This window comes from Tursiops truncatus, chromosome 10 (genome assembly GCF_011762595.2).
Source record: "Tursiops truncatus isolate mTurTru1 chromosome 10, mTurTru1.mat.Y, whole genome shotgun sequence".
Classification (NCBI taxonomy): Eukaryota; Metazoa; Chordata; class Mammalia; order Artiodactyla; family Delphinidae; genus Tursiops; species Tursiops truncatus.
In genome coordinates this window covers 91656378-91667580 of record NC_047043.1, presented here as the reverse complement: position 1 = coordinate 91667580, position 11203 = coordinate 91656378, and the positions used below count along the sequence as shown (strand labels likewise).

At 53.0% G+C, this 11203-nt stretch overlaps 1 protein-coding gene across 1 annotated transcript; it reads right to left on the bottom strand.

Moving 5' to 3' along the window:
- Positions 1–2613: 2613 nt before the first annotated feature.
- On the bottom strand, positions 2614–8333 carry BHLHE40 (basic helix-loop-helix family member e40). Its single transcript, XM_033865316.2, has 5 exons — positions 7972–8333; positions 7741–7810; positions 7367–7474; positions 6280–6403; positions 2614–4963 (listed from the first exon to the last, which is right to left on the bottom strand). Exons 1-5 carry the CDS (start codon positions 8049–8051, stop codon positions 4107–4109), a joined length of 1239 nt encoding a protein of 412 aa, XP_033721207.1. The 5' UTR covers positions 8052–8333; the 3' UTR covers positions 2614–4106.
- Between the last annotated feature and the right edge of the window lie 2870 nt (positions 8334–11203).

Below are 11203 nucleotides of genomic sequence, written 5' to 3'. Positions count from 1 at the left end.
TTACTATTATTTCACGGGAAGGGCAATGGGGTTTTGTAGTTAAGCGCGTAGACTCTGGAGCCAAATTGCCAAAGTTTAAATTCCAATTCACCACCGGAGCTGTGTGGCTTTAGGCAAGTTACTTAGCCTCTCCTTGCCTACATTTTGTTAACCATATAAGGAGAATAATAATTAAACCTACCTCATGGAGTTGCTGTGAAAATGAAGTTTTTGTATATGGAGTGCTTTGAAGAGTGCCTGGCAAATAATAAGTGCTACAAACTGCTGCTGGTAATAGTAGTATTGGTATTACTACTACTATGCACAACCAGATTCTGAAAGCCTTCCCCTTGGATCCAATTAAGAAGAGGCAGAAACCAACATGTTCACCATTCCACTAATGGTTTAGTGACTCAGAAGCTGTGTGACCTTGGGCCAGTTAACTCCCCTCTCTGAGCGTGCCTTTATCTATCTCCAAAATGTAAATTATACTAGTACCCGTAATGGTCCTTCTAGGTTGTTAGGCTTCATTAATGAGCCATGACCCGTGGGAAGCTTCTAGCTGCTAGTTAATTAGGCTCTTTTTCCAATGCCCTGCCTAAATCCAGCTCCACCCCGCCCCCTCCAGCAAGCCTTCCCTCCCCCCCAACCCCGGGAGAGCGCTCGGATTCCCTCCCGCGGGGCGCGAAGGGGGGCTGCCCGGCGCCCGATGCCAGGTCCTATTCTGGGGGCCGAGCGAGCCCGCGGCCGTGCCAAGCTTCCCCGGGGATCAGGTTTCTGCTGACGCGGTGCCAGGCACGTCTGCTTCCAGGAACCGGCAGCCGCATTTAGCCGCGGGCCGCACATGAAAGGGCTGCAGTCGGAAACGTGACGTTGTGTCAACAGGCGAGGCAGGTCAGCGCTGGGTGAGACCATCCCGGCTGGCCGGAGGCTCACGCCCTGTCTGAAGGCGGCTGGATCGCAAGTGTCCGCTCCCCCTACCTCGGGCCACCTCTCCTCGGCCCCAAAGCCAGCGCTTCAGCCCCTCCCACTCACACACACCCCTTGGTTAACAGAGGTCCTATTTGTCCCCAAGGGGCCAGAGACTGGGCTGCGAACCCCTCCTCCACATCTCCCTCCGAACCACTTGGAACCTGCTGGAACCGACCTAGAAAGAAGATCAAGGGCAAACTGGAAGCAGAAGAGGAGGCAGAGGGAGGGCTGCTGCTTTGAGGGGTGCTCCACAGGCTCCAGTCGTGGGATTCTGGGCTGAGGCTGTGTGGAACCCCCAAACCCTTTTCAGTTCAGGGTGCGGTACCACTTCCCTCTGTCTCCACAGCTACTCCTTGAGTCACGGCCCAGGGAGGAGAGGGGGGGCAGGCCAAAAGAGCCTGGCCTTGATTCCAACCCAGTGCTCCATCCCCAGGATACACTTGACTTGTTTAGGTTTTTTACCCATAAAGTCTAGCCAGAAAAGCTTAGCAATTCATGGAGGAATTCAGCAGCTTAACAGGCAGGAGACCCTGAGGGCCAGGCCCTAAGCTGCTGGGAGAAAGACGGCCTTACCCACGGCTGTCTGCCTGCTGTAGGACATGGGAGGGGGACTCAGAATCCTTTCTTATTGAACCACAAATAGGTGTGGAGGGGGCGATGCCAGACTACCAGTTCATTGATAAGACCACCAGCTCATCTCCTGACTCCTGGTCCAGGGCTCCTCCCAGGACATCAGGCTGCCTGTGGGCACCTCACACAAGCCAGGCGATGCTCACTGTCGCCTGCTGGCTCATCAGCAGAGAGGGAAGGTGACATTTGAAGCAAACAGACACGAAGGGCAGGTGGTGTCTCTGCCTGGCTGAGAACTCCCTGGGGGCAGTTTCCCTGCATGGGCTCCAGACAGCCAGAGGGTTCTGGAAAGTGCTTTGGGATCTGGAGCATGGCGAGCCAGGCGCTGGCCATCAGGAAACATCAGGACACCTCTGAGACGGAGAAGGGGACAGGCAGAAACGCTCACTCAACCGGGTCATTTCCCACTTCTTTTCCCATGGAATTTTTTTTTTTTCATAAGAGCGCTTGACTAAGGAACACCAATATTCATTCACGCACAAACACACCCAATGAGAGGAAGTCCAGGAAGGATGTAGAAACTAATCATGGAATGTTGCTTTCAGAGGCAATTGGACAGGATATGGCAAACCCATTAGACCATGCTAGACTCGAAAAAGTCGCCTTGGTAGAGGTGAGATCCCCAGCAGCAATTATTATTGCATCATAACCATTAAATCTTCCCTCAGTGTGCTCCCCCCCTCCAGCAAGCTCCCCAGACACTGAGGCCCACGATTTCGTACTTTGATTTTCTGTCAAGTTTTAAGGACTATGACAAAAGCAGACTGGGGGAAAAATAGGCTTTTTGCTTAACTCTGGAAAGAGGCACAGGCCGATAGTAAGCCTCTGGCAAAGGTTAGTCTAAGAAAACAGTTGAACAAATATTTACCTACGAAATTGACTAAGCTGATTCTGTGTGAATACAGGCATGGGAAAAGCTGAATGAAATCACACCAAGATTAACTAGTTGTTGCTTTCAGCCAGGAGGGGAGGGCAGAAGGAAGAGGCTGTATCACACCCTTGAGAGTTCTTTTAAAAATGCGGGACACCATCTTTCTCTTCCACAGGAAAAGGATTATTTTATTAAGTATTTTAAAACAACTAGTTAACATTGACTCATAGATAAAAATATTTACAATCTCCCACCTTCAGGAAGGCTCCAAAATATAGACACTGTACCTCTCCCTAGAGAAAAAAAAATTATTCTCTTCAAAAACAGGAATACATTCATTTGTTCTCACTTTTGTAGATCAAGTAATTATACAAATAAACATCTGAAACATTTTCCTTTTTAATATATTTATATAATATATATTTATAACAGTTTTACAAATAAAGGCAACGACTTTAATACCAAAATAAAAACAGGAAAAGAAAAAGTTAAAACACGATCAGTGACCAAGCATAGTGCATTTCAAAAAGCTGGTGCAGGGCGAGCTGGACAAGTCAGAAAAGTACTCTGGACCAAAAATAAAACTTCTTTGAAGAAGACAGAATCCTTTTTAGCAATAAGGACACTCCATACGCCGTCGGGCGAGGGGAATTAGCCTGCAGAGAGGATGCTGCTTTGCCAGGGTTGGTTAGGCCTTTAAGAAGCTAAGCTTGGTTAAAAGGAGTTTTAGGAGAGAGCTGAGAGCCGAGTCTGGCTTTGCTTGTTGAAACTGCAATTTGTTACTCAGCTTTTGCGCGCTCTGGGGTGCTTGGAACTTAGGCACCTGCATCTCTCAGAGCCTGGTTTGGTTCCCTGGACAGAGAAACTGTTTCTAGGTGAGACTAGAAACAGGTGCCAGAGGCCCGGGGGACCCCTCCCGCCTCCCCTGGCAGCTGGGCTTGTACCAGGGCGCCCTTTTCAGATCGTTAGTAAGCGAATCACTTTGAAAGCCTGAGTAGGGAACTACATTCTCTTTACTCACCCGAGGCAGGGGTGGAGAGCAGACCTGCGGAAATCTCCCCAGACCACTACCGTGCTATGCCAGTGTCTGCTACCTCACCACTTTGCAGAAAGCTGTCTGGCTGCCCTGTCCCCGTGTGGTGAGTCACGGAGACAATAAAAGGGAGCAGGGTGGGGTCATAAGAGCTGGCTGGGAACTGCACTCTGGAAAGCCCTCTTTTGAAAGTACCTTTTGCTCAAAGCCACAGACCCGGCTCCCAAAGTGAAGACTGACTCACAAACCAAGACTTTGAAGCTTTTGAAAATCCAGCTGATCTGTATCAGAGGGGGCTATTCTCTGGGAGGGGAAAAGCCCAGAGGTCTGCGACAGTCCCCCCTAAGTCTCCTGATGTCAGGCAATCCTTCACGTCTTCCCTACACCAAAAGGAGCTCTAATGTCCCATACCAACACACAACGCATATGCGTGTGCGCACACGCGCGTGCGCGCACACACACACACACACACACACACACCCCTGAATCTTCTCTCCCTGCCTCAGATGATCTTGGCATACACACTGGAACAATCCTGCTACACTCACAAACACGTTTTTTTTTTTTTTTTTTTGGAAGTAGGGAGGAAGGAAAGCGAAGCAGCAGGACCCCCTAAATAGTTTAGTCTTTGGTTTCTAAGTTTAAAGGGGGGATCTGCTTCAGAGCTTGGAGCAGGGCGGAAGAATCGATGGCCGGATGGGCTGGCAAGGGAGAAGGGAGTCTCTGGGGCATGAGCAAGGGGGCTGAGATCTTGTCTGGGTTCATGAAGCTGGTGAGAGCTGCGGCAGAGGCGTTGAGGCCTGGGTATAACACTGGGACAGAGGTGGGATACCAGCATTTCTCCAGCATGGGCAAGTAGGCAGTCGCTGACGGTGGGATCAGATAGAAGGGCAGGCAAAAGGGAGGCTGGTGCGGGTGTGGGCCCAGGAACGGGGAGCCGATCAGGTCACTGCTAGTGAAATGGCCTTCATCATCTGAGAGCTGCATTCTGCTCTTTTTCGTGGGGGGTTCTTCGGATTCTTGCTTAATAGCACCGATCCTTTCTCCCATGGTGAACCTGCGTCCATGATCACTTTTGAAGTACGGCTGCTCGACACGCAGCTCAGTCTTCTCTGATTCTCCTCCGTAGCCGCTGTCTGTGTCTGTGTCACTGCCACTCTGCTCGCCGCTCGAGTGAGCAAAAGTCCGCTGGATGACCGGCACACAGTTTTTGCCTGGGCCTTCAGAGCCTTTGGCCAGGGAGCTGGGTTTCTCCTTGAAGTCCATTGCTTTGGCACCTGGGTCTGACGGCTTCCTGGCGGTACCACCCTGCAGGAGCTCGGAGACCACACGGTGGAGGTGGGTGACGAGCTGGGAAGATTTCAGGTCCCGGGTGTTCTCGTGCTTGGCCAGGTACTGAAGCACCTCCCGGGCACATGTCTGGAAACCTGAGCAGAACATCTCTTGACCTGCTTCGACATTTCTCCCCGACAGATCACCTGGATAAACACAGATCCAAAGGAAGACGTTTCAGAAGGCCCTGTGGTTCACCTGGACACCTATGTTCCAAAGACCCAGAGCTTTCTTTTCTGTTAACAGCATTTGCTGATTTATGTTCCTAACTCCAAAAGTAAAAGGATCAGGGGGAATGTGGATGACAGCAAAAAGTATAAAGAATAAAATAAAAATCATCCATAATTCTACCACTCAGAGATGAAATATGATTTGTAATGACTGTACAATATCCCATCACAGACACAGACCATATTTAATAGAGACAGACTGCTTCCCCTCTTGTTGAATCTATAGGTTGCTCTTGAGTTTCCATTATAAGTGACACAGCAATGAACATCCTAGTATGTTTATAACCAGAGTCAATTTATAGTCAATTTATATCTTTTTACCATAGGAAGTGACCGGATCGTCGAAAAAGGAGAATGAAGGAACAGTGTTACCTAAAGTAAGCTTATTTTCAATGACTTATACAAGTTGCAGTCATGCTGTCGTCTTTAAAGGCTATTTCTAAGTCTTTCCCATGTATTCCCTTCATGATCCCCAAGAAATTAGGTATGATCATCTTCCTGTTTTCAGTAAGGAAACTGGCAGAAGCACTTGCTAGCTTTTTGTGATTCTCATCATACTTGTTTGGAAAGGAGGGCAGAGAAAAATGGGATGAGGGGGTGGGTAGAGGAATTTCTCCCTAGTTTGTACAGTATGATTTGGAATGGGTGAGACGAGATGGTTAGAAGGTGGCTGTGATTCTCTAGAAGTCAGTAGAAACAGATGATGAAACTTCAGTGGTTTCGTTAGATTGTGTAATTCACCAAGATACCTAGTGGCTATTCAGGGAATCACATGAAATGCAGGAAAAACTCCTGTTGTCATCCTGCCAGGATCATACCACACACCGAGTGATAAGGAAGTAGAGGAACAGGAAAACACTGGGGCATACCCGTGATTTATTCTCCAATGAAACAGGGCTAAGAAGAACAACTGTAAAACACCCACGATGCAAATCATAGGTGCCTTGGCATTTTCAAAGGGAGGGGGGGAAACTCCCAGAATCCAGAAACTCTTAAGTCAAAATGCCACTGAACTATTTTACCATGTGACTAATACGTATTCACGCCAGATGGCACATGCAGCGTTCCGAATGAAAAGTCTGACCTTTTAGGAAGGATAAAACGGCATCTCCCCCAACGAATGTGCATAAGCAATTTGTTGCAGGAATGTTTCTCATACCAGATGTTGAGCCCACAGGCTCTCTATTTGTGCTAGAACTCTTAGGAGATGATAGCCAGGCTTGGGTACTCACCGGCTTGCAAACCGCTCTGCAGGGCAATGATTTTCTGCTGTTGCTGATCAATTAGGTTTGTTAGTGCTTTCACATGCTTCAAGGTAAGTTCAAGAACTACTGCTTTTTCCAAGTGACCCAAAGTCTGGAATAAAAAGAGCCTCGGTCAGCAGTGAGCGCAGAGAAGTCCCACCTCTGGGACACTAATTAGCAATGAGATAAAGGAAGAAAAAACAAAAAACAAAAAAATCTTTCCTGGTTGGCTAAATTTAGTTTTAAGTTTATAGATGAAGTTTTAAAAAATATATATATATGTATTCAATATATATTTTTGATTAAAGAACAAAAAACTGTCACCCGTCTTTGGAGGCCTTTTGGAAGCAGCAGCTAGCTCAGGAGAAAGCTTTGACAGATAAATTCTTCCAGCAGCCGTTGCTGACCTTAACTCAGGGGAATCCGGAGATAACATTTCTCTGCAGTGGTGTCAACCCGAGGAGAGACTTCTACTGTGTCTGGCAGCCAAGAGGCTTTCCCTAGTTTCTTTCCTGACATCCTGTCATAACTTCCAGCTCATCTACACTTTTTTCTTCCTCCCTAAATACTATTCTTTTTTCTTTCCCCAACCAAAGCCTGCCAAGCTAGTAAGCTGTTGGCTATTGCCAAGAAAGGACAGGGCGTTAAAACACACACACACACACACACACACACACACACACACACACACACCCAAAACAAGTCCTCTTATTTTAAAGAGGGACCGGGGGGCGGGGGGGAAGGGGGTAAAATATTTGCGTTGCTTGGTTTGCTCAATTCGGGAAAACGAAAGAACCCTGAAAATCGCCAGCAGGGAAAGTCTTAAACTCTTGCAAGGGAAGGCCAGCCGGTGTCGGTGCCAACCTGGAGAGGTACAAACGGTTCTCACCTCATTTGCACGAGGCTGCCAGAAAATTCTGACCCTGGGGAAGGGTACCCCCAAACAGAGCCGCCCACCAGCTCGGATCGAGCCATCTGGTCTGCAGTTCCCAGCGGGGCCTGCAGGTGGCGAGTGACCCTCGGCCGCCCTCTGGGCAGAGGAGCTGGTTTGGAGAGGGGCCAGCTTCTCACTTACTGTAAGTTTGAGATGTTCGGGGAGGAGATCCTTCAGCTGGGCGATGCACTCGTTAATCCGGTCACGTCTCTTTTTCTCGATGAGCCGGTGCGGCAGTTTGTAGGTCTCCTACGAAGCGCACGGGGAGACGGTGGGCGCGGGAGGACGGGGGTGAGGAGCCCTCCTCCTCCCCCCGCCGCGGCGCGAGGAGTCGGGGCAGCGGAGCAGAGTCATCCCCAGAACCAGCTCCCCTCCGCCCCTTCTTCTCCAGGCAACTCAGTAAAGGCACAGAGCCCACACCTGGCATACCCCCTCCAGCCGCAAAGTGAGAAAACTTTTACTGGAAACTCAGCGCGTGCGAGGGGCTGGGGTCCCGAGGGGCGCGGTGCTCTTACCTTACTATCCTCGCTCCGCTTTATTCCCCGCCGCGACTTGTACACTTGGTACATATGGGCAAAATCCATCCTGCAGGGAAAGGGACGAGGAATGGCTGTGACTTGCGCACCGGCTGCAGGAGCCCTGGTTGGCAAGAACCTCCGGATGCGCCCAGAACTATTCCGAGTTGCAAGCCGCGCACAACGCAGGACTGGAGTTGAGGCTTGAAAGGGCCGGGGGTGCCAACTTACCCTGGTAGGTCTCCGGGCTCCAGTCCTGGCGCTTTGGGCAGGCAAGCGGGGGGCGGTTGCGCACTGGGGATCCGCTCCATTGCGCGGCGAGCCGGGGCCACTGTGCGCTCCTGTCTGCAGCGGCAGAGCGTCGGGTGAGGACTGTTCTGGAGAGGGTTTCGGAGGTCTCTTCGCCGGGGTTCCTCGGACTCTGAGCTCCTTGAAATCCGTTGGGCTGCCGGGAGCTGCGGCTCTGAGGTGCGGCTTCAGTTGGGGGCGTGCATGGTGGACCCGCGGCCTCGGGCTCCGGCTCTGCGCACAGACTGGCAGTGTGTGCTCCCTGCGCCGTCTGCGCCGTGTGAGCCAAGTGAATGAGAAGTGGGGCGGGCGGGGAGGCGGGAGGGAGCGCGGTGGGGGGGGGGCCGGTTAGGGCGGGGTGGGGGGGGGGGGCGAGCCGAGGAGTAATGGAGAGGCTGCGAGCTGGGTTAAATGGGAACGAGTGGGTGGGTTGGAGCTACGTGTTCTACCCTGTGACTCCAGGCACGTCTGGCCGCTGCCGGGGAGGGAAGGAGCGACCTGCCCGCCCTCCCCCGGCTTCATCACATGAGTCTCACGTGTTGGACGACGCTCCCGCGGCTGCGAGGGAGCCCCCACCTCCACCCCCGGCCCCCAGGTGTCTGCGGCTGCCTTTCCCCGAAGAGGGGGTGGCAGCGCAGACCGGGTCCTGCCCAGCCGGGTGGGGGGCGCGAAAACTGGAAGGGGCCGGAGAGGTGGGGGGAGGTTGGTAACGTGGGCGAACCTGCCCCAGGGAAATGAAGTAAGTTCCCGTCTCCTGGGAGGGAACGGGGGAGGACGGACCCGCCCGCGTCTGACTCAAGCCGGGAGAGGAATATCCCCTCGCTAGTTCCAGCCCAACCCTCTTCCTCCTCCCCCCGCGCGGCCCGCTCGGAGGAACCGGCGCACAGCGGAGGGAGTCGCCCGGCTCCCCCCCCCCCCCACCACCCCGGCGCCTTCCCCAGAGGCTGGGGTTTCTTTCTGTGCCGGCTTCCCTGCCCCCACCCCTCGGCCCCGCGTCCAGGAATCGCCCGCCGTGGGGAGGGGCCGAGGGGCGGGGCGGATGTCACCCCATGGGAAGCGGGCTGGCAGCCAAGCTCAGGGGCAGCCGAGGCCGCCGCCGAGCACGCTGCGCGCACCTGACCCGCGAGGCTGTGCGCCGCGGGCCCCTGGCTCCATCGGAGCTGCGTTCCCGGGCACAGCCCGCATGCCGGCGAGCACCCACTTAAGCACCCCCCAGGGTGCCCCAGTGCCCCCCCTCCCCGCCCCGCACTTGGGCTAGTCAAGCACAGAAAGATACAGGGCGCGGTGCCCTGCGTCCCCTCCCTCCTCTGCCCCCACCGGAGCAGGACGCATCCCCTCGGGCCGCAACGTTACACAACCGTAACCGCAGCGACGCGCCTGCCCTGCAGCAGCCCGGGGTGTGACACTTCACGTGGCCGGGGCTCGGGCCGCAGCGTTCCCGACTGCGAGCCCCTCTGCCCTGGCCGGGGGGCCGAGGCCCCCGGGCTGCGGTGTGCCCGCCAGGGTTGGCCATCTCCCTCCTGCCGGGGACTTCGGGGGTGCTGTGTGCGGTCTGCGCTCGGAGGAGGAAGGAAGAGAGAGACTAGGACAAACTGCCCATCACAGTGACATCTTAGCGTTCATTCATTGGACACATATTGTTGAGCCCCCTACCCTGTGCCAGGCGTTGTGCCCGCTGCTAGATAAACTGGGGGCGAATCGAACACAGATTCTGCCCTTGAACTCACAGGAACGTCTGAGAAGAGGTTCCGCTGGGCAGTGAGGGGAAGGCAGCCCTGGGAAAATTATATCGGTGCCACCGACGGACAGAGGGGGAAAAAAAGAAAAGATAGGAAGTGTGTGTGGTTTTGTTTTTATTAAAAAATAATTTTTAAAAAATTTAATACGAACAAAGATGCCTGGGCAGAGGAGGAGAGGGGAGAAGTTAACCCATTGCCCGGAGCCTGGGGCAGAAAGGCCTCCTCCAAGCGGCCCCAGATCTCCGCAATCCCACTTGGGCCGCCGCCGGAGGCCCCCCCCCCCCGCCCCACCTCCCCCGGAAAAGTCCGGCCTCTGTGACCTTCTAACTGCCTGGAGCAGGGAAAACAGCTGAAACTCTAAGCCCGCGGTGTGAGCAGCGCTGATGCAGTCAGAGGAGGGAGCCAGTGGAAATTCATGACTAAAATAAGGCCTGGCTGGGGATTTCACTGACCTCTGTGCTGCCCTGCCCTGCAAGATCGGGGAGTTGAGAGATGACTGTAAGCCTTTCCCACCACGCCTCGGGTCAGTCACCCCGCTGCGGAGTGACCTGGCTGTGGGAAAGAGAAAAAAATGGGGTTAACGCTGGGCGCGGGTGAAAATTAGCCTCGGCTGCAGTTTGGGGGCTGGGGTGGGGTCAGTCTTAATTGGCAGTGCCCTTGACAACCTAGAGAATTGGGATTCACACTTCGACCAAACTGGGAGTGGATTTCCTTCAGGTCGTTTTGGAGAGCTCCCACTTCCTGTTTATGTTTCACAAGCGTCAAACTCATTAGCAAGTGTGAGAAGTGCCTCCTTTTCTAACTGCTGAGTGGCTTGACCTCACTTGGCGGTTCAGCATCCCTCCCTCCTGGAATGTACTTTTACTGGCTTTTGTTATCAACCGTCTCTCCGCAGGCTTCCTGCGGAGAGGTGGGCAGCAGGGCCACAGGCAGGAGGGGACTAGAGTCGCTCCTGGGTTTGTGCTTTCAGTCTAAGGGGACCTGCTCCATTGTGAGACTTTAATAAGGGTGAAGAGTTGTCATGACTGTGTCCAAACCACAGTTCCACAAGGAAATAAGTAGTGGAGAAGGAAGGAACATATGTCCCCACGGCTGTCACCACCACCCCCCCGGCCCCGCCCAAGCCAGGAGTGAACCCAAACAGTTCAGATTCCATGGCTCAGGGCTCAGTATCATTCCTAGAATGCTTTGAAGTTATCGATACTTTTTGCCCTTACCTGACTTACAATTGGAAATAACAAAATATATCATTTCCTACTTTTTGTTTGTTCCAAATGTACTCTCAAGCATCAAGAATTCTCCCCACTTAACCAAAGTTCTACCATATCCAGCTTATGTTACTTTTTAAAAATAATTAATTAATTGGTTTTGGCTGCATTGGGTCTTCGTTGCTGCGCAGGGCTTTCTCTAGTTGTGGCGAGCGGGAGCTGCTCTTC

Coding starts and splice junctions, on each gene's coding strand:
- BHLHE40 (XM_033865316.2), bottom strand. CDS start 8,051: ATGGAGCGGATCCCCAGTGCGCAACCGCCCCCCGCTTGCCTGCCCAAA. Junction 7,475..7,740: donor AGCGGAGCGAGGATAGTAAG/GTAAGAGCACCG, acceptor TGCGCTTCGTAG/GAGACCTACAAACTGCCGCA. Junction 6,404..7,366: donor CCGAACATCTCAAACTTACA/GTAAGTGAGAAG, acceptor TTTTTATTCCAG/ACTTTGGGTCACTTGGAAAA.